This window comes from Pseudoliparis swirei, chromosome 24 (genome assembly GCF_029220125.1).
Source record: "Pseudoliparis swirei isolate HS2019 ecotype Mariana Trench chromosome 24, NWPU_hadal_v1, whole genome shotgun sequence".
Taxonomy (NCBI): domain Eukaryota; kingdom Metazoa; phylum Chordata; class Actinopteri; order Perciformes; family Liparidae; genus Pseudoliparis; species Pseudoliparis swirei.
Window position 1 is genome coordinate 6,960,980 of NC_079411.1, and position 22,469 is coordinate 6,983,448.

A 22,469-nucleotide genomic window follows, 5' to 3' on the forward strand; every position below is an offset into this window, starting at 1 on the left:
TCAAATTTAGTTAGGAATGAAAACGCCTCTGCAGTGAAGTTTAATCCTCTAGATGTGTCTGTATGTCCGAAAACAAATTAGCATCTTGATTTAGATGTGGCCTCATCGTTCTCAACACGACTGCTTATGCATCACTGACCGTAACCACAGGAAGATGGACCATTATCATGGTAGCCACAGTCTGCTTATAGTTCAACCCTGTGTGTTGCCAATTATAGGGAGTCTTCACATGAATATGCCTTATGTTCTTTCTGGCTACTTTTTGTCTCTTTCTAATTATCCTTACCTCCTGTCTTACTGTCTTTATCTTTAATTTTCTATTTCTGTGTTTTTTTTCCTTCTTCCTTTCTTCCTACCTCCAACATCCTTCCTGCCACAGACGTTTGACAAGTGTTTCCTGGGATCCTCTGAGACAGCCGATGTCAACCGCGTGTTCTGCGGACAGATGGGAGCCGTGTACCTGTTTGGAGAGGCTCTGAGCGCTGCTCAGGTCCTGGCTATCTTTCAGCTGGGATCGGGTTACCAGGTTGGAAGCCATAACACCTGAGATGTCTGTCAAATGATCCATTATATAGATCAAAATAGCTTTTATGAAGCTGGATGTGTTTTGTTTTTACATATGGAGGAGTATCCTAAAAGGAAAAAAAGAGGGATAATTTATTGGTTGGATAGGCTTTCCATTGTCTAATGAGAAATATGGACTAGCTGTCACATAACACCTGGCAGCAGATTATTTACGTTTGATTTACCTGGTTGAGTCCATGATATTCTCTTTTATATATATATATATATATATTATTTTTTATTTTTATATGTATGCTCTGTTATATTTGCTGGAGTTTAAGGGCCACAATGTATGGACAATGATGTAAACCTTTAGAGCAAGTATATACACAAACCCAAACAAGAGCTACTATACACAGGCAGATACTCAAGAAAGATGCAAAACCCCCAAAAATAAAGTAGTAACTATTTGTCTCTGCATGCCTTTCGTATGCTGTATCGCCAATGGCCAGAATCACTTTGATGGAAAGTTTGACTGTCATTGTCCAGGGCTGTCTGATGAGTTTAAATAGTTGTTTTAGTCTTTGACACTTCCATTTTGTGTTAGCCTCAACTTAATGTACGTGTGTGGGAGAGTTTGATTCTAGTTCTGTGAAAATGAAGATCAAAGTTCTCTTTTAATGCATCATGACTCCTCTAACCACTAAATGTCCCGCCCTTCTACTTCCTTCTCTTCAGGGCACATTCAAGTACAAAGCAGAGAGCGACCTACTGTTTGCGGTGCATCACAAGCTCTTGCTGTATGATGGCAAGCTATCTTCTTCTATTTCCTTCGCTTATAACCCCCGAGCCACAGATGCCCAGCTCTGCCTTGAGTCCTCCCCCAGGGACAACGCCTCCATTTTCATCCACTCACCCCACGCACTCATGCTCCAGGTAATTATGCCTTGAATGTAACACTTGCTTATATATCCATTGATAGTCATTCCCCTTGGCGTTGGAGTTGACATTGCTAGGATTGCCACTTTTTTAAATTGTTTTAATTTAACCTGAAATCACCATGCTGACATAAAAAGCAATGCCGGTGCAAATTCATTCGCCACCTGAACGCCTGCTGCTTTCCTCCCACGGTTCCATATCTACCACTCTTTACTTTATTTTGTGTCCTATGTTATAATGAAAGGGGCCCAGTTGGCATCTTTTCATTTTAATGGCCTCATTAGGACAGAGGTGCAAAAGTGTTGCGCTCGCCAGGCTGCTGCAGCTGCTGAAGAATGCCATCCTGGCTTTTAACTGTGGAATTAGAAACTGAGGGTTTAGCTTACAAGTAGTTGTGCCTTTCTCATGTCAGATGTTGATGGTGAACTTTGTGGAAGTTTTCCATATGATATTTACAAATACATACACACATCCAACCCACCCACACACCAACACTCTCACAACGATGTCTTTTCTTTAGCACTAATTGAGTTTTCTCTCATGCCCTCTCATTAAAGAACATGATTTCTGTCCTGAGGCGTTTGCTGCCACGCACACACCATATGTTTTTCTCCATCACACCAATGTGCATGTGAACACACACACACACACACACACACACACACACACACACACACACACACACACACACACACAACAAAGTACCTGCCTTTATCCGTAACATTAAAACCATGTCTGAATGCTCCAACAGGCTTTTGAAGGTCTACCAAGTGAGGACTGAGCAAAATATCCTTGCTTTCCATAAATGGCCTCACTCTGAAAGTTAAAAACGAAAATAGGTCCTCACGAAGATAGCTGTACGCACGCACGCACACAGTGTGTGAAATATGAATGAATGTGACCTATATTTTCAGCTTTACTATGCCATGCTTAGCAAATTCCAATCTAATAGAGAGGAAAATGTTTTGTCACGCCTCTTTTGACGTTGCAACATAAAATAACACAGACACCAACTGACTGCTAAACATTTAAAGAAAAGAACATTTTCCAACAAATGAAAACAAAACACTTAGTATTGAGATCTTGAATTGTTTTTTTCCTTTCAAACATTGAGCATGTCTTTTGGAACTCATGGTTTGAGTACTTACTAGTTTTCAAAGATTCAAAAGGTCCATTGCATTTTGTGCCTGTTGGGATGAAAAGCAGACTGCAGCGGTATGATCAATAATCAACATTTTATTTGATTTTGCCTGTGCTACTACCTGCAAATACTTTAAAATATGTCAACATATGAAACTAATGTAGTGGACACAACTGATCACCAGAGCAAATATGTGTGTTGCTCACTCGTCTGTTTGTTTCTGCAGGACGTGAAGGCTGTGGTCACTCACTCTGTCCAGAGTGGCATACACTCTATCGGCGGCATGCAGGTCCTCTTCCCTCTGTTTGCACAGCTGGATTATTGCCAGCCTCACAGCCACGAGCTGGACACCTCTGTCTGGTAACCATACACTCCATGAAATGTGGTGTTTTTTTATTTTATTTGATCCTTTATTGCTCATGTTTTTATATTATGCATCGAGCCATGTGATATGTCACAAACTAAGTATAAATATAAACGCTGATACTAAATTGAAACATTCTGCCAATTTGTAACGACGGATCTTTAAAGAAAAGTCTACATTACCTCTGCTGCTTTTGTTTTGACCTTAAAAAAAAAAAAATCTTTATAATAGTACATACATTTTAACCAGTGCATACTAAATTGCTGGATTACTCCTTTTGAATAGAAATATATTACTGCATGTGAGACGATAAGGTGGATGAGACGAATTTAAAGTTGACACCGGATCCAGTGTTCTCCCTAAGTTTATTTCCTGTAAGCAATGTGCTCAGGTAAATGATTAGTTGGTTCTAAATGGTCAACAGATAACCTAAAATCTAGAATAAGTTCTGAAATTTGATGTAAAACATAATGTCAGGCTAAAATATCACCAACAATGTCAGTAACTTTTTGTATGGCTGGTGCACGGACTAAATGAATTGTCTAACACTGATGGCTTATCAGGGAACACTGCTGTCTGTGCCTGCCTACGACATTCTGTCAAATAGAGACCAGCACATTTTAAAAGCGGCTGCAAATCAGGTTTTGACGTAATGCCGAGCATGAAAGTCGTGAGGCCATCTTGCTTATGAATTTGCAACGTTGTTGTATGCACTGCCCTCAAGCTGATGCTAACTATAATCTGTCCCAACGCATTGGGGACACGACACCCTCATTCAATCAAGTTTCATGCAGGATATGCCCTTCACACTCAGAGCTTTGTCAGCAGCTTCCATAGATTATTGTCACTGTCTAACTCAGTCTCTCTCTCTCTCGTTCTCTCTCTGTGGGCCTCTTAGCTGCACTTTGCTATCCTTTGTGATGGAGCTCTTGAAGAACTCGGTGGCTATGCAAGAGCAGGTCCTGGCCTGCAAAGGTTTCCTCGTCATTGGCTACACCCTGGAGAAGGTAAGACAAACGCAAATGGGCTCAGCTGGTGAAGAAATACACCAGAGAGCCTTCCTCCCGAACCAGTAGCTGCACGTAATGAAGCCAGCGCAGCAGAACAGCCGATCCGGAGTCCCTCAACGCCACCAACACACCAACACAGGCACACACCAATACCAGCGCTTAAAATGAGACCCACTTTGTTTTCCCTCAGCTGTGTTTGTAGGTCACAGCTGGCTTGTGTGTTTGTTAGGCAGAAGAGGAGCTCCTCCCCAGCTTTCTCTGCATGTGTCCTTTCCCATCCCTTTTTTGTGCTGTACCCCTTTTTGCTCTCCATGCCTTTGACTCCTCACTGACATATCACTCCCCCCCCCCCCCTCCTCTCCCCTTCTATTGTGGCCCTTTTTTTCTTCTCCACCCTGTCTGTTCTCCAGTCTTCCAAGGTGCATGTGACGCGGCCTGTCCTGGACATTGTGTTGGCCTTTTCCAGATACCTTAGCAACTTGAAGAATGGCATCTTGCTGCTCAAGCAGCTTTGTGACCACATTTTGTTCAACCCTGCCATCTGGATCCATGCCCCTGCCAAGGTAACATGTATATATATATATATATATACACACCGCAGCACGTTCTTATGCATTTAGTTCCGTTTGTAAAGATGGAGGTATACACATGTAGATAAGACGCACACATATCAGTTACAACATCCAGACGCCCACACAGACCTCCATAGATGTCATCCCCCTCTCTTGCTCTGTAGGGTTTTGCCCTACATTTTACTTTAAGTGTTTTAGAGTTCAGCTCCGATTTTACGGTTTTCCCTCAACCTGTGAGTCAGTGATTGCTAATTAAATGACAATGGCTTGACTACAATCCCGAGGGGCTTGGAGGCTAGGACACACTAAAAACCTAATTATTCCACTAAAACCTCCAAGTGCCTGTTTTCATGCGTGTGTTTGTCTTCTGCAGGTGCAACTGACTCTCTACACTTACCTAGCAACAGAGTTCATCAGCACGGTGAACATCTACAACACCATTCGCAGGGTGGGCACTGTCCTTCAGGTCATGCACACACTGAAATACTACTACTGGGTCGTCAACCCCCAGGACCGCAGCGGATTCGTGCCCAAAGGCCTCGGTGAGGATGCACACGACATGCATAAATATACTCTAATGTTGTGCTGTAATTGACCACGACTGATGTCACGTGTTCTCTCTTCTGGCCACCTTTCAAATACATGTACAGATCATGCATGTAAGGTTTTACATGTGCACATAATTAAGCAGACACACTAATAAACACATGGTGCACCAACACTCACACTTTTCACTGCCCTTCATTTGATGAATCCACTTTGCTTTTCAAAGTGTAGATTGATCTTGTTATGAATTCTTGCTTCATCCCCCTGAATCGTGCTCTGTTGCTCCGTAATCTGCTACTACTAACAGGCATTGTTTGCCATTTGGGGTTTTCAGATGGTCCGAGGCCGAACCAGAAGGAGATCCTTTCTTTGCGAGCCTTTCTGTTGTTGTTTGTCAAGCAGCTCATCATGAAGGTACGTTCATGTTGCCAAAGCCCCCCCCCCAAAAACCAGCATCAACAATCCAAATGGACTTGTATTATTGAGTCACTTGAGGAATCTGGCACATTTGAATCCGATTATTACGTGTACTGATGGTACGAGTGGCAGATAGTGTGTCTATTTATATTGCTGCTCTGTAATTGCATTTGAGTTGCAGCACTCAATATGCTGAAGAGCAAACTAGCTGCTGCGTAAACAGCAAGTGCAGTTCACGCTCTGTAGATGTGAGCGGGGGGATTTTGCCTTAATTACATTTGTCTATTGCTCAAAAATATGCTCCGGTTAATATTGTAAGAGGGTACTTAAAAAGAAAAAAATGTAAGCCTTTTTGAACTAAGTCAAAATCTATAAAAAGTTAAAATTTCTGCTTTCACTGTTTTTTACAACTGTAAATGTGTTTTCTTCTCTATATATAACCACTAGAGCGTGGCACATTGATGGGTTATTATAATGTGTTGATGTGAGTATAGAAATTGCCTGGAGGTTTTGCGTGTAATGCAATTGTTGTATTCTTTTTTTTCTTCTTTTTTTCATGTCCTCATCTCGTTATTTGAGAGTGAAATGAGAAATGAATGCATTTCCATCTTTGGTCATGCTCATTAGTTGGGATTGTTTCCATTTTTTTTCTTCTTGTGTGTGAAATGTTTTTGAGTCTATCCTGAAATAGTCACTTCATTAGGATATATGGTCATATTTACAAGTACGGGATGGTTTTAATATACCGTTTGCCTACAGTTGTCCCAAAGCTGTGCTGATGTCTAACATGTATCATCTGGTGTAGGGGGGTAACACACTGGGGACTCCGGAGAAACACCTGTGATATGATTTGTGCAATTATATTTCTAGGATTTTGGAGTGAAGGAAGACGAGCTCCAGAGTATCCTCAACTACCTCCTTACCATGCACGAGGTAGGCATGTGCACTCCTGCTCGTGCAGCACTGACCAGCAGATGGCGACATAGCTCCACTGCACTCGCTCCTCTCCACATGAGAACCGCAGAGCTAAAGCAGATGATCCCTGTTGCTGAAGGCAGCGTCACTGTTCCTTGTTAGTTCTCCAAGTCTGCCAGTTAGACGTCTTGACAGAAGTGGCTTTGTTTACAGTGGAGTGATGCATAACAAATGAATCAGTCAGCAATGCAGTCAACCATGTAAGAATACCGGGTGATTACGACGATGCCTGGAAAAGCCACGGACATGTAGCAGCCCTAAATTTTTACAGAGCACATGTTGTAGTTCTTCACTTCAGATGCTCGTGATGTAATCCGGTATTTCTACTGGACACTTTTTCTCCCTTTCCTGCTGACATTATTGCTGCTACTTGACACAACTAAACATCCAAAGAATAGCTAATGGTGAATGATGCACATTTTTTAAACTTGTGTCTTGTATTTACATGTCCAGCTGAATGAGAATCCCGTATCATTTCCCCCTTGAAAGACGACTCGCTTCAGCTCCACCAGATGCAGTAGTTTTCACTCTGCTCTACGTTTACACCTCAATAGCCTCAAGTCCTTTCTTCTCCCCCCATCAGGATGATAATCTCATGGATGTACTGCAACTGTTGGTGGCCCTGATGTCTGAACATCCCGAGTCCATGGTCCAGGCCTTCGACCAGCGCAACGGGATTCGGTAATAATCACCGTTTATAATATTCACTGATGCTCATAGTTCTTTTCTATGTTTTTGTTCAAATGATTTAAGTTTCGTAGCTTCCCTCTAATGTCATTTCAGATTGTGGATTCTGCCTCAGTTTTTAAATGGAAAACCGATTCAATTCTATTTTGAGAGTTGTTGGCATGCAAGTCATTTGATTGTATTTTTTTTCCCCACAGTGTGGTTTACAAGCTTCTGGCCTCAAAGAATGAAGGAATAAGAGTGCAGACACTCAAAGTTTTGGGCTACTTTCTGAAATACTTGCCACCAAAGTAAGTCGTCACAAACTAAAATCTTTGCCACTGAAGAGAATCATAGTGTGGTGGGGGCCGTAGCTGCAGCTGGGTTTGAATCCGGCTTGTGGCCTTCTGCAGCAAGTCGTCCCCATCCAGCATATCTGTCTTGTCTATAATAAAAGCAAAATGGCCGAAAACAAAGAGTTGTAGTTTAGAACATTTCTGTTCAGTCTGAATTTGAAATGTCAAATTTTATATCCATATAGATATCTACATATAACTACATTTTAATAGTAATAAAGTGATTAATAACTGAAAGGTTAAGTTTCTTTCTGTTGCTTATGCGATTATTCAGTTTTTATGTAGTTATTATAATAAGTCAGATTCTTACGATTCCTAATAGTGACAGTACAATTGTAAAATATGATGTTATATATCATATTTGAGGTATATATATTATATAAGTTTGCAGACAAATTTCAATAAACAGCTACGTTTAAATAACACAATAAAAAAAGGTTCTGGTACTGTAAACTCCATCAAGCTGCAGGCCTCACTGTTAAAATATACTCAAATGAAAATGTGAAGCATTTCATCAGGCCTTATTTCCTGTCATTTATAACACTCTTTAGATGTGTATGTGTTGCTTCTGCGTTGTCGTTTTTCTCATGATATCCAGTGTTGCTCCTTTTTATTAAAAGCTCCGACTATAACATAATAATCTCCGCTCCAGATGACTTCTCTCAAATTGCCTAAGTCGGGTCATAATGCAATCATTTTTTCACTAATAACCAGTACTAGAAAAAGCTCTAGCGGTCTTGGCAACAGTTTTTAAGCCTTGTCCTCCAGATGCAAGATTGATCGTGAGACTATCTCAGTCCACAGTTTTTAGCTGGGCTACAACTAAGATTGGAGTTGATCCATAACAGATGAAAGGATTGATAAAAATAGTTTCCTGTGAAGAACTGCTCTTACTTCATCAGCAGAGATTCTCTTTTTTTTATTTCCTTCATTTCCAATGTCAGCTGGAGCTCAGCTGATTTATACAGCTGCAGATGTCAAGCGCTGCAATATTCTGACTAATCAGAAACTCCAGATTTAGATCTTGTCATTTCTCAAAATGTACAGTATTTTGGGACATTTCAAATGTAATTTAATATGACCTTTGAAATCAAGATACAAATGAGTGCATTGCTTCCCGATACGACGGTGCTCTCGCAAATACTGATGTTTACTGACTGACCTTTGACCTCGTTATATCCTGATCAGGAGGAAACTTGAGGTCATGCTGAGTCATGGCCTTTTCTCACTGCTCACCGAGCGCCTGATGCTCCACTCCAGCCAGTTCACCATGACAACCTACAACGTGCTCTTCGAGGTCAGTCCTCGGCAAACGTACTCTCCAGACACACAACAATAACCTCTGTGTTCAACGGCATGCCAATATTTAGTTTGCCTTTTTCACTAATGTTGTCTTTTTCTAATTTTGATTATTTATTTCATTATTCAACATGACAATTTAATGAGTTAGTTGAAATATATACTGTGTGTCTGACCACCTGCAGAAACCTAATTTGACTATTATTCAGCCGTGTCGTCTGCGATGGTGAAACGTATACATAGCGCTGTGAATCCATAGTGTGGTTTGCGTCTCTGTTAAGACCGATGTGCATATTTATGACTTGAATCCACTCTGTGTCCCCCGGTAGATTCTTACAGAGCAGATCTGCACTCAAGTGATCCATAAACAGCATCCGGACCCCGAATCCGCTGTGAAGATTCTCAACCCACGTAAGTGCCTCCTCTGCGCCACACTACTCTCTTAAATCATCCCGTGCAGCGTACCCTCTGCATACCTATTGCTCCACACTGCACCAGCGGATATTCCCAATGGAGCGGTGCAATCGCTATATACAGTCAAACAAATGAAGGACATAAATTTAGCAGCCAGAGGGTGCTTTCATACAACTGTACCTCAGATGTCATGCATAATCCGAGCATGAGGATGCTGCAAACACTTTGTGTGACAAATATACCCACATCTGCTCGTTTTATGGGAAGTCGGCATCGTGTTTTGTGGGGAGTGATTTGCATATAAAAAATGCTGTATGTAATGGAATTATGATGGGATTTAATTCATTGTTTGAAAATATTATGTTTATGTATGCATTTAATACATTTAATCAATTATTTAATTGTATTGAAGGAAATCTAGAGTTTATTGCTTTAATGCATTTACCGTAGTTAAATCGTATAATGTTAGTACAGTATCTGTACTTTGTGGGGTAAATATTAAATGTTGCAAAATTGTATTAATACAAAAATAAATCTCATCGTAAAAGTCTTTTAACGGATTATTTTGTCATTGAAATATGATTACAATATTTTTTTTATCATATAATTAAACATAGATTTAGTCATATTATTTGCATCTTAGACAAAGAAGAAACGTGTTTTGAAATGCACACATGCTCTGCGTTTAAATGTATGTATTACTATATACTCTGCACACACAATCTGCATATTTTTATGATTTCTTTTTTGTATCTGTGCATAATTACCAGTGACAGTGGTGCATGCACATTTTTCATATGCGGCAACATATGAGACCAAGACTCCAAGCTTTAATCAGCTCTCATATCTCATATTTTCAGTTACTTGCCCCCAATTTCACGTCAACTCACAAAATCTTTCATATGTTGAAATGTTAAGTATTCGTTTCAGCTCAGAAAAAACATATCCCTCGCTCTTTTACCGGCGCTTCAACCCATACGTGCACCTTTTTGTGCACACACTTCAACCAGTTTGAAATCCAAGCACTCGGCATAATCACAACCGAGGTTTACGTCCAACCAGCCCGACTCTGACAAGGTCCTGCTGTAGTCACACATTGATTATCTTAAGCCTTTGTTGTGTTAAAAACTCTCCGACCCAACCATCCCAGACAGACGGTATACATCATAGAAAGCGTGTATGGGGTTGTACACATGAGCAGAGTCTATGCAACAGAGCGGTGGTCTGTTTCTCCTTTGCCGTGCGTTCTCTTGATGTAATCTGCGACAAACTCCCAAAAATGGCCCCCTGATTGCAGTCTTTAGTAACGTCAGAGCCAATCAAACAAACCGAGGAAGTACCGTTTCCCTCAAATTAACTCGAGGGAAAGGAACCAAGAGCAAATGGAAAAAAAAGAAGGGAATGCGCTATCCCTCCATCCTCATTCCCGGTACATGCCGGGGTAATTTTCTGGCGGTAAAGGTTCAGCGACTCATAATTTGAGTGACTAAGGCGTAGCAACAACACAAGCGTCTGCCGGGGCTAGGGGGCATCGGTTAGCGCCGAGGTCTGAAGAGACGAGTGAAATCCAAGCCCCGCCGCCGTCTCTCCACTCAAAGTAAATGGACACTGACATTGTCTAGATAATTCATCTAAACAGTCAGTCTCTTTGGTTTAACCGAAGCCAAGCCCTCCACAAGGGCCTGCACCTCTGGCTCTCTCGTTCGAAGCAATACCAAAACCATTACAGTATGATGAAGAGCAATGGTCGGACCTTTTTAAAAACAATCTTTATTCTGCTTCGTTCTGTTTTTCTTAACACAGGCATAGATTTTCAGGTGTGTGCAGCTGGGAGTGAATTATTTTTTTCTTCACGGTTTCATTTCCAAGGAGAATGCTGGATGTTTTCAAATCCAAACTTTTAAAATCTTAAAATAATAATGTTCTTCTTTACAAAACAATCAACACAGAACAGAATAATAAATTTGTTCATAATTTCCCGACGGCGTTAACTGTTCATGTTTTGTTTCTTTTACTCGATCCTTACATGTAGTGCTTCCGTTTGTGTTCGTATTTCTAGAAATTCTGAAGATTATAGCCGCGCTGCTGAAGACCTCTCCCCCAACCCCCGAGAGCATGGAGGTGCGCAAGGTCTTTCTGTCAGACCTGATCAAACTGTTCAATAACAGCCGAGAGAACCGCAGGTGAGAATTCCACCACTTCACGAGATGGAGAACTGCATCGCACACAGCGGCCCACGCACTGTTTACCCACCGGTGGGATTCCTTTTTGTTTCCAGGAGTCTGCTGCAGTGCTCTGTGTGGCAGGAGTGGGTGCTCTCTCTGTGCTTCATCAACCCGCGGAACAGTGAGGAGCAGAAAATCACAGAGATGGTGTACGCCATCTTCCGCATCCTGCTGTACCACGCCATCAAATACGAGTGGGGCGGCTGGCGCGTCTGGGTGGACACCCTGTCCATCACCCACTCCAAGGTCAGCGCGCTCATTATACACACACACACACACAGGTCAGACACAGATTCTCTGTTGTCATTTTTATAGATTTTTTTGTATTCTGTTTCTCCAATGCAACTCATACTCTTTATCTCTCTCCAGTAAACACAAGAACACACACACACACACACACACACACACAGACACTTGCACACACACTCACATCTTGCTTGAGTATTGTCAGCCTAAACATTCACCACATGACTGTAACCGTAGCCCTCCTCCCCAGTTTGATTGCAGCCAAACAGACAGCAGTATTCAGTCAAAGCCGTCGGCTCTCTCACACATATGTTTAGCTTGAATCTGCCATAGTGCGATTCATCAAATAAGAAATTAGAGAGCATTATCGTCTGACCCTCTAACTCGCCGCGTAGGGTAACATTCTAGCGTCGTAATTGGACCTGGCCTCTCCGTGCCCATCAGATTAAGCTTGGGAACCATACAGTGATTATAATTTACAAGTGAGTTGCAGTGCAAACCAATGGAACCGAGTCCCCCAGCCCTTCCACTCTTTATTTATGTATGGGCTCTCACAGATACAAAATAAACTTCTGGCACTTCGTATTTCCAAAAGCTGAATTCAAAATACTGCTTAAGAAATTCACTGTTGATATCATGTTACGCTACTCTCGTCTGAAGCAATGAAGTAATTGAGGTTGGTGTCAGATTGTGGTCCGTTTAAAAACAAAAAAAAAGAAGAAAAAAAGGAGCCTGGCAGATTGAAGGCTGTGCTAAAGAAGCACTTGTGATAGGAGACGTGGGCTGCTGTGAGCGCTGGCGTCCAGTAGGGGGCACAGGCAGACTGCCTGGGAGATGATCAATGAGGGCAGCAGTTGGCTGTGTGTGTGTTGTCTGCTGGATGCTCTGAAGCCGCCAATGTCTCTTCACACCTCTTCTCGCTGCAGCGTTAACCGGCAATGGAAATAAAATGTGCACAAATGAAAGTCTAGCCTTCTTCACATTGGCAGTCGAGGGCAGTATTTGATGCAAGAAGGTCACAGACATTCGGGCCCGTTGTGAAACTATGACAAACTAACACGTGTCCGTGCAGCCCCCGAGGTTTGCGTACTTAACTATAATGTTCTCTATTTTAACAGTAACACTAAAACATTTGTACAATCCCTCTCTTTAATACGCATCTTTAATTCCATTGCATTGCGGACAGTAAAAGGGTGTTAATTTAATATCATTCGGAGGGATTAACAATATGTTATGTATTCTTTTTAATATATAAGGATTTTGCTTTCCTCTTAGGTTGTTGTTTCATCTGTTCATGTAGCTGCAGTGTCGGGGTCTCACTTTGCAACGTGGCAAAGTGTCTAGTTAGGTGTTGTGCAGAAATAGTTTATTCTTCGTACACGAGCTGTAATTGCCTTTTTTCCTATAATCAGACAAGATTAATGCGGTTTCTTTTGGGCTCTAATGCCCAGCACTGTGAATAAACCCGTGCTCCTGTAAGATGTAAGATACACAAACGCACACACACAAGTGCACGCTCAGTGCAGTGCAGGGACCCCCGCCGGTGACTCGGATCCTTGCGGCGGGAGCACGCCACCAAGATACATGCATCTGCTATAAAAAAAGCTAAAGAAACTCAATTGCAATTTTATTGTCCCGTATGATAGATTTCCTGCCACCTTTGTAGCACCAAAGCTGTTTGTCACTGTTGCTCTCTCCTCCCACTGCTGCAGGGCTGTGTGTGTGCTCGCATGATTGTGTGTGTGTGTGTGTGTGTGTGTGTGTGTGCGTGCGTCTGTATGTGTGTGAATGTGAGTTACAAGGCACATTTCCTCGTTGCCCTCCTTTTCTCTTGGGCTCGAGGAAGCCCTTCTTTCCAAACCCATTGAATATTCATCGGAACCGTGAGAGAACAATCAGAGAAACAAGGCCTCATAAATACAAGCAGCCCACTGGGAGCGTCTTGATAAGTGCATATATGCATTCACAAAAACATATTTGCCCACTTCTTTACACTTTACGAATTAGTTTGACTTGTGTCAACTGTCGTAATGTTATCAGTTTGACATGTATAGAGACAACGTGCCTCACTTTGCTCGTCGAGTACCTTTGTACTGCGTTTCCTATTAATGCATTTTTGTGTTTTGTAAGGTAATGATTTTTGTGTTGGTTTTTCTGAGTCATGGGGCAGATACACCTATTATTTTTATTATTATTATTTTTAACTGGATGGAAAATATCCATATATATAATATATATAGTATACACATTTCTTTTTCTTCTACATACAAATTTGTAGGTGTACACGTTTATTTGAGCTTTTTGGGAAATGTGGAGAGGCTTAATTTTTGCATCGTGATTGGCTCCAATCGGCTCTTGAACAACGACTTCAAAGTGAGATTCTTAAAGCATAGACTAGCAAGAGGCACTAATAATCTGGTTGTAATCTGTTGAGAATTAAATTACAAATATGAGAAATCTATGTGCATTTGTGTGTGTGTGGGGGGGGGGTCTCTGCTTCCTTCTGTCAGTCATTAGAAAGTAAGTATATCTGCATAAGCGTCTCTGAATGGACAGATGTTCCTGCAGGTGGGCACGCCGACACAACAGCCCTTACACACACACACACACACGCACACACACACCAAAGGTGCCCCTCCTCCATCTCTGCACACAAATCCGTTTGAGAACTAGGAGATCTCCAAAAGAAAGACACCGGGGCATGAAGGTTCCCCCGTCCTTCAGGCTCCCGCCGTCTACTCACTTCATCACAGCGGCCAGTTGTTTTACCGTAAAGATAAATATGAACTGAAAGATGCCAACAGATATTTGACCAAATCTAATATTATAATGTTTTTGTAATTTTACAATTGTGTTAAAAATATTTGCGCATATTTGGAAATATTTAGTTTAATTATAGCACTTGATGGAGAAATGCAGAATAGTTTCGTCCCTCTGGTGAGTGAGACATTACACACAAGCTGCAGTTCTCGACAAGTGGACAAAGGAAGGAGAAAGTGAGAACACTGAAAAGCCAATGCTAGATAATAGCCATGCATCAAGAGGTGTCTATACTGACCGGTAGCCAATCCCCAGTTCATCAATTTGATCTTAGATCTTGTAATTCTTTTACAAATATTAGTCTCAAAGTGAAATAATTAGGTGATGGAAACCCTGTGAATTTGACTGGTTGCTGTCTACAGTATCCTGAAGGAGCCTTTGTGCACGCTTGTCTTCCTCTGGTTGTGATAGAAATTACAGATAAGCTGTGTATGCATATCACTGGATCAGATTGGAAGAGAAAACCAAGAGGAAAAATGTTTTCACAACGAGTGAGAAAGGAAGATATTGTGAACAAGAGCAAAAACCACCCAGCCAGTGCCGCGGTAGCAGATGACATTGATTTTGGAGGAGAAATTGCATTTAGCTAACCGGATTAGAGCCATGCTGCCCTCCCCATTTCCCCTTTGTTTTGCGCTTGCTCTCTATCTATTTATCTAAATGGGGACTCCCAGGCTCCGACTGCGGGGCTCTCCTGAGATCAGCGCCCTGCCACGCTGACCCTCACCAAACAGGTTGTGGTGCGGGGCCTCTGCTTATTCCAGATCAGTTACACAGCACAGACATTGGGGCCAATGGAAGGTCTCGGTTCGGTATAGATTGTTGTGTAAATGTGGTTTGTAGGCGTTGAAGGACCACGATATTTTTTGTATCATCTGTTCATGATACATTTCCTTTAAAAAAAAATATTATGTGGAGGTGAAACTACAGAAACTTTAAGTATTTCAACGTCGTCTTGTTTATGATGGTGTGTCCCATTCGAAAGCACTTCAAGTGTCCCTTGTAATGATCCGGCCGCGCCACGTCCAGTTAATACCATGTTACCTGTCACATTAGAAAAGCCCACCCTGTTTTTGGACATTACCATAACATTTTCCAATACCCCACTGAGGCCAGGCCGAGTCATGGAGTAGAATGAAATTAGATTAGATCAGCACTGATGCCTTAGCCACCCAAGGCCGTTTCTATATTCTGCAGCGAGGCTAACCGCTCTTTTAAAAACCACAGAGGCTTCGGCTACCTCTGTCTAACGGTAACTGGATCTGTTACAGAGCCCTATTTAAGGCCAGCATACATCATCTTAATGCACAGGCTGCATCCTGGATCCATGACGTTATGTTCTGTACCGCTCTACCGCGTAATTTCCACAGCGGCCTTTTAAATGCTAAAAATGCTAAATGTCAAATTAAGCTCAAACTAATGGGGTAGAAGGTCTTGCTGTGTGATCGCTGGGAAAGAGGACGGAAGAGAGAAAGACGGACTACTGGCGCATTTAGAACCGGCTGTGCACTCTGAAAACAGCTATGGATTACCAATCACTGCCTCCCGCTACGGAAGATTAATGAGCACCCGTGTAGAAGGCTAATTTAGAACAATAACGCCTAATTAATTACAAATAATCAGCTTCTTTCTTATCCCTTCCCTTTCTTCCACTCTCAATGACTCACTTCCTTCCTCTTGCTCCTTTGCAATTTCTTATATGTTTTCCCCCCCTGCCTTTTGATGTCTGGCTATCTCATTTTCTTTTTCTCTCTCCTTCTGTCCAAATAGCCTCAGGTGAAAAAGCAGCACAGTGGGTTTAGTTTCCCCCCCCCTTCCACCACCAACCCATCTTTGACTTTCTGTCCTCCAAGCCCAGTGATTAATGCAGGGTCTTAAATTAGGCGTGGGAGGATTTTCCGATGCTGGACACGCACTCAGCACAGCTAGCAGACACACACTAATAGTATCTACTGCTAATCTATGACTGCTTACATGGATGGGCTCTTCCTCAAATGCCACTGCAGACCATTGTCAATATAGACTAGCAGTCTAGTCTCCCCATATCAGATGTAAGAAGACTGATAGCGGTTAATAGGCCGTGGGCAACTGCACATAGGAGAGAGGAAAAGTTTAAAACATGGCACGGTTAACTACAAACGGTCCCAATGGTGAGATGCAGTAATGGGCTCTCAACTAAAGAGCATTTTGAGAATATTTAGCTTCCATTATGTACCGTTTCCAGATGAAACCGGGTGTTTGGGCATGATGTGACTCATGGGGAGATAATGCAGTTAGAGCTCAAAGTGGAAACCAACTGATAGCAGTCTGAAATGGGGAGGGTTTATTTAATGAGACAGGAACACATCATTTTTATGTATAACTACTGGTACTTGATGACATAACTATACAAAGTTCAATACAGCACACATTTCAACATTTCGCGATGCCTTCTCCGCATTCTCAAACAAAAGCAGAATCATAATCTTTCCATACAGTTTTACAGTAAATGCAATTGCAGGATAATCCCGGTTTCAAGCTATTTTCTTCTTTTTTTGGTAGTAGCAAAATCACCATCACAAGTTATATGCTGAAATCAGAAACTTAATGGAGCAAGAAACACTTGTTGGATGGTCATTAAGCTTTAAAATAAACCCCCAGGTTAGCCAAGCTTATGTGATTCTCCCTGTTCAACATATATCTCAGTTCCTGGCTCCACTTGTATCTACTGAATGTATCGATCTTTTGGATGCTCGCTTTTAGTTTGACCTTGAAATAAAGTAATGTTAATATTCATCAGAACTGTCTTGTCTACAACTTGTTTGCTCATCTTACTCCTCGTTTATTGCCCGTCGAGCTGCAATGTCACTGTGTTCTCAGGTTTTGGCAATTACTTTGGTAAATAAATATTATATGCCAGTGAAATGTTGGCCAGAATACAAAAGTAAGACTTAAATTGTAATAAATCTGAATTGTCCTTTTGATTTAAGAATAGACCAATTGGGTACATTGGTCCCAAGTTAGTGAACATTTTTTGAACACACAATCTTTTGTGTTTGCAGGTCACCTTTGAGGCGCACAAAGAGAATCTGTCCCGCATGTTTCGCCAGTACCAGCGTCAAGAGACGGCAGGCTCTCTGAGCGCACTCCGAACCATCTCCGGCGTCAGCCAAAGCTCAGAGACCGTGGACTGTGTCAGCGAGCCACTCGCAGAGGAGACGGCCCCTTCCACTGTCATTGAGCTCAGGGTGGACGAGCTCTCCCCGAAGTCACCGGAGTCTGCATCGAGTTCCACCGTCACTTCCGGCCCACCGGAGGCTGCCGGTGGAAGGGGCCACGAATCCATCACCATGTCCAACATCCTGGCCAGCACGGAAGAAGAAGAAGAAGAGAAGAGCAGAAGTTGGTTCAGGAGTTTTCCGAGAACGGCTCGGGTGGTGATGGAAAAGAGACCGAAGCTACTGTGACACAAAAAGACGATGCAGAGGAGCGGAGTGAAGAGACCAACGAGCAGGAACCAGTGACGGAGGCTTCGAATGACGACAACACTGATGTACAAACATCAGTTAGCGACCAGCCTGAAACGGACGAAACTAAAGCAACGGGAGAGGTTGGAGACTCTGCGACGACACCTGATGAAACGCCCGTAACAGGTGATGAAAAATCTGAAGCTATCAAAGGTGAATCATCAAACTCCATGACGGAAGACTCTTTGAATGAAGCGGGTGTGGAACTTCCCGTGGTTTCAGAACCAGAAGGTAAGGCGGACCAAACGTCCCCTGAGGCTGCGGCCAGTCTGGAGAACAGCGTGCTGGGTGGAGCCTCCGTCTGCAACGAGGACCTGGTTGACGTGTCCACCATCAGTGACCAGATCCTCACCAGTGATGCTGATGAAAGCCAAGGGGGGTCTTCTTATGCTTCAGCCGGAGAGGAAGTGGAGGTAGGACAAAAGGAGGATGATAAACACCAATATGATGAAAACAAGGAAGATGATCAGGAAGGTCGTGAGATGAAGACTGACGTGGAAAAAGATGAGAAGCAGGAGGTTGGAACACAGGAAGAGAAACAAGAGAGTCTGACTCCTCCAGCTGAAACAACTGAACAAAGTGGGCCAGAACCAGCCAAAGAGAAAGTTCAAGATGAACAGTCTTCCTCTGCCGACCAGCAGCCCTCCGATACCACAGCGCTCTCTGCAGGCCTGGAGGTTGCAGCAGCATCAGACTCCAGCTCACCAAGCCGGCCTTCAGAGACCGCCGCCACGGCGCCCACGGACGGCACCGCCGCCTCCAACCCTGACACCCGGAAGAGTGCAGACCCTGTCCCCAAGACCAAAGAGATGAACATCGCCAGACTAGATGTGTCCAATGTGGCCGTAGACACAGAGAGACTTGAATTCAAGGAGACCTTCACAACAGTACGCATCTTTTTCTCCACTTTTGATCTTTCGATAAATGATGTTGCATACCACTGAGCAGTTTCAGTTCCAAACTGGGATGTTAACGCTAATTGTGTGGTGTCTCTCTGTAGAAAGCGAGCCAAAGCCTGCCGCCGCCGGCTTCGGTAGCAGCTGCCGGGTCTTCAGGTCAGCACAGAGAGGGCAGCAGCACTTCGGCCCCTCGTTCCACCATGTTTCGTATCCCGGAGTTTCGCTGGTCCCACATGCACCAACGCCTCCTCGCTGACCTGCTCTTCTCTATTGAGACGGAGGTCCATATGTGGAGGAGGTAGGGTAACAATCCGCTGACTCGGCCAATGCTTTGGCTTCCAATTATTATTTTGTTAATTGATTAATGGAGTAGAGATTTATTGGCATTGTGTGCCTCTGAGGAGCAGACCGGAGATCCCATCTCACAGGCCTTCTCCCAATCAAGTGGTGCCTGAAATAATCTTTGTTTTCACTCCTGACTTTTGCGTGTACATTTAATGTGTAGCGCTTAGCTGACATTTTAAACTGTATAACATGTTTTAAAATGAGACATTTATTTTTCCATATTTACACATTTAAAGACGAACATATTTATAGTAGCTACAATCTTGACACATTACATTAAACTGGGAATCAAGTCTCTGGGGATACTCGGAAATTCATGTCTCAATGAGGACACTTGATGAGGTATAGACCAAAGCACACATGTTTTCATAAAAGATGGCATATGTAGGATATTTATATCCTTGAATATTAGCATTTAACAGCAACTAAGAACAATCAGATCTGTGAGCAAAAAACTGTTTGTTACAGTAGAGCCAAATTATGTCATAACGCACTCTACTGTTTTTATTTAATATATTAATTTAATATTAGTTTTTTCTATTTTTTGTAGTTTCTTTTATTGTCTGTCTTTAAATGTATTGTACTATTTCATTTACCAATACATCAAAGCAAATTCCTTATTTGTTTTAAATCTACCTGAAGACAAACCGGATTACGTTTCTTCTTCTTGTCCCATTCTACTAAAGTGAGAGTAGAATACTTGGATTTACAATGTTGTTTTCTCTTTTTGTTTTCTTCCTCAGTCACTCCACAAAGACAATTCTGGACTTTGTGAACAGCAGTGAGAACGTTGTGTTTGTCCACAACAGCATTCACCTCATCTCCCAGGTGGTGGACAACCTCATCATGGCTTGTGGAGGCATTTTGCCTCTGCTCTCTGCTGCCACCTCTTCCTCTGTGAGTCGCTGTGTGTGTGTGTGTGTGTGTGTGTGTGTGTGCTTGCGTGTGTGTCTGTGTGTGTAAGTGTACTTAACCGTGGCTGTATATATAGTTGATGACTCAGGTTGCAGGAAGTTATCCATCCACATTGACCTTTTCCAATCACATTAGCCCACAGTTAGCTGCCTCCTAACATTGTTAGTTTGTTTTTGTGTTGTCTCATCTCAGAGGCTCTTACATGATTCTTTGCCGGCCTGAGACGCAGGTTGAAGTTCAATCCCATTATAAATCAGTTCTGTCTGGTCTGTAACAAAATCAAGACGGGATGTAACAAATTCCAATTTTAAATGTTTTCCTTTCAGGATGTGTCATCAGTAAAACTGTCAAATCTATTCCATACCTTCATTACATTTTTGTAAAATGTTTACAGTATATTTCCCCACCCTTAATGCTTAATTTGAAGCTCTGTTCTTTCTTTCACTGTTGTATTATGTTTATGTTTTATGTTTTATTTTTATGTTTATATGGCAAGATGTTTTATAGTTGTAAGTAACTGTACAATAATTTAATCATTTTTCAACAGGTACATTTAAAAAAGAAAATGTTTTTATTATCAAGGCAATATTTATATTATATTAATAATAATATTTAGATATGCATTTTTACTATTCATATCAACCAAAATGCTTCTTATAGTTTCCCTATAGTTAATATCTTTTGAAATCAACCTGTATTTAATCCGTACTGATTGAACAATTGAATTACGTGAGGAGGATGTTTTTTCTTTTTCTTCTTTACTTCCTTACCCATTGATAACTTTGTGAATGTTCCTCTTTCTACATCCAGCATGATCTGGAGAACATTGAGCCCTCCCAAGGCTTGGTGGTGGGGGCGTCGATCACCTTCTTGCAGCGCATCATCAACCTGGTGGACGTTCTGGTCTTCGCCAGCTCCCTCAACTTCACCGAGATAGAAGCTGAGAAGAACATGTCGTCAGGAGGCATCCTCAGACAGTGCCTTCGCCTCGGTACGGACGCGGATGCTTTCACTTTGGTCCTTTTCCCCTTCACTCGCTAGCTCTTTTATTTTAATAGGCTCATTCATTCTTTCCCTTTTCTGTCCTATATTTTTTATTTCTTTCTTTATTTCTTTAACCCTGTAATTCTTTTTTCTAGCCGTCTAGCTGTCTTTCTACTCGTCTGAATTTCCGTCTTTTTTATCTCCCCCATCTATAGAGCCCTCTCTGTCCTCCCCCCTTCATCGATCCACCTCATATCAGCCGGCAGTAGCTTCTTGTATTCGCCTCAGTCATGGCTCCCTGTAGCCTTTTTGACCCTCCCATCTGTATTCCCTCCTTCTTCTCTGCCGTCTTCCTCTCCATCTCCGGCCGAGGCTCTCATTCCCTCGCCTCTTTCACTCCGCTCGTATCAGCACTCTCTTATCTTGTTATTATAACCCCACTGCATGGCAACACTCTAAAATGGCTGCTATCATGATATAGTGAGTTCTACATAATGGCCTTGGCTGCACTGTACTGCAGCATAGCCCGGGGCCTTTCTCTGCCTTCTGTTCCAGGCTATTACTGTTTCCTCTGACAGCATCAGAAGCCAAGCCACGCTCGAGCTGAATAAAAGATATTGCAATTCTTACATTATTCATTTTATGCGGTGCACCTTTTTCAGCAAACACAGTTTCGACACACACACACACTCGTAGTGTAAGTGGTGCAATACTTTCTACACTGATTTAAATAATTTCTTTTTACTTTGTTCCATATATGTAATGGTGCATAAAATACGGCGATCAGTTTGAACTTTTATATTCTCATTACAGTGAAGTATGCAAACCCCCCCCAAAAATAAAAAAATGCTAACTTGTTTTAACAAAGAGCTCAGAAATGATCCAACTATCTGGTTGCTCGTGTTGGGGTTTTGCTGGAAGGTGATGCCAGCGGACTGCAGGTCCAGTTTTAGAAAGCAGCCGTTATGAAATGAATATTTGATGAGGTATGCGCTCCCCATTGCTGGCACCTAATCTGATTTTGGAAGACCGTAACAAGGTTTTAGCATCTCCACCCCTCACTCCCCCTCTCGCTTTATAAATGGTCGTATGAAAGAGTAGTCCTAATGGAAAAAGCGAGCCCATTTCCAGACGGAATAATTCCCTCCTTCGTAATCTAAACGGCTCAGAGTTAACATTTGTCAGTTGTCAAGTACAGAACGGTGGGGGTCGGGAGGGGCTCCAACAGAGAGTCGCGGCACAATAGATTACAAATGGTAAACGTGCCAGTTTTGAACCCACGTAAAGTTGTCGGACCACAAGATGATTTCGCGACAAAGGTCGTAT

At 42.4% G+C, this 22,469-nt stretch overlaps 1 protein-coding gene across 1 annotated transcript in view; it reads left to right on the forward strand.

Moving 5' to 3' along the window:
* Positions 1-22,469, forward strand: part of lrba (LPS responsive beige-like anchor protein) — a 181,634-nt gene that overhangs the window by 34,949 nt on the left and 124,216 nt on the right. The window contains 19 exon segments of the mRNA XM_056409971.1: positions 380-526; positions 1,243-1,440; positions 2,811-2,944; positions 3,847-3,955; positions 4,369-4,521; positions 4,904-5,072; positions 5,411-5,490; positions 6,364-6,426; positions 7,052-7,149; positions 7,353-7,445; positions 8,679-8,787; positions 9,119-9,200; positions 11,263-11,386; positions 11,482-11,674; positions 17,536-17,889; positions 17,892-18,887; positions 19,001-19,197; positions 19,988-20,141; positions 20,970-21,150. Coding sequence (XP_056265946.1) covers positions 380-526; positions 1,243-1,440; positions 2,811-2,944; positions 3,847-3,955; positions 4,369-4,521; positions 4,904-5,072; positions 5,411-5,490; positions 6,364-6,426; positions 7,052-7,149; positions 7,353-7,445; positions 8,679-8,787; positions 9,119-9,200; positions 11,263-11,386; positions 11,482-11,674; positions 17,536-17,889; positions 17,892-18,887; positions 19,001-19,197; positions 19,988-20,141; positions 20,970-21,150 — 3,634 coding nt within the window.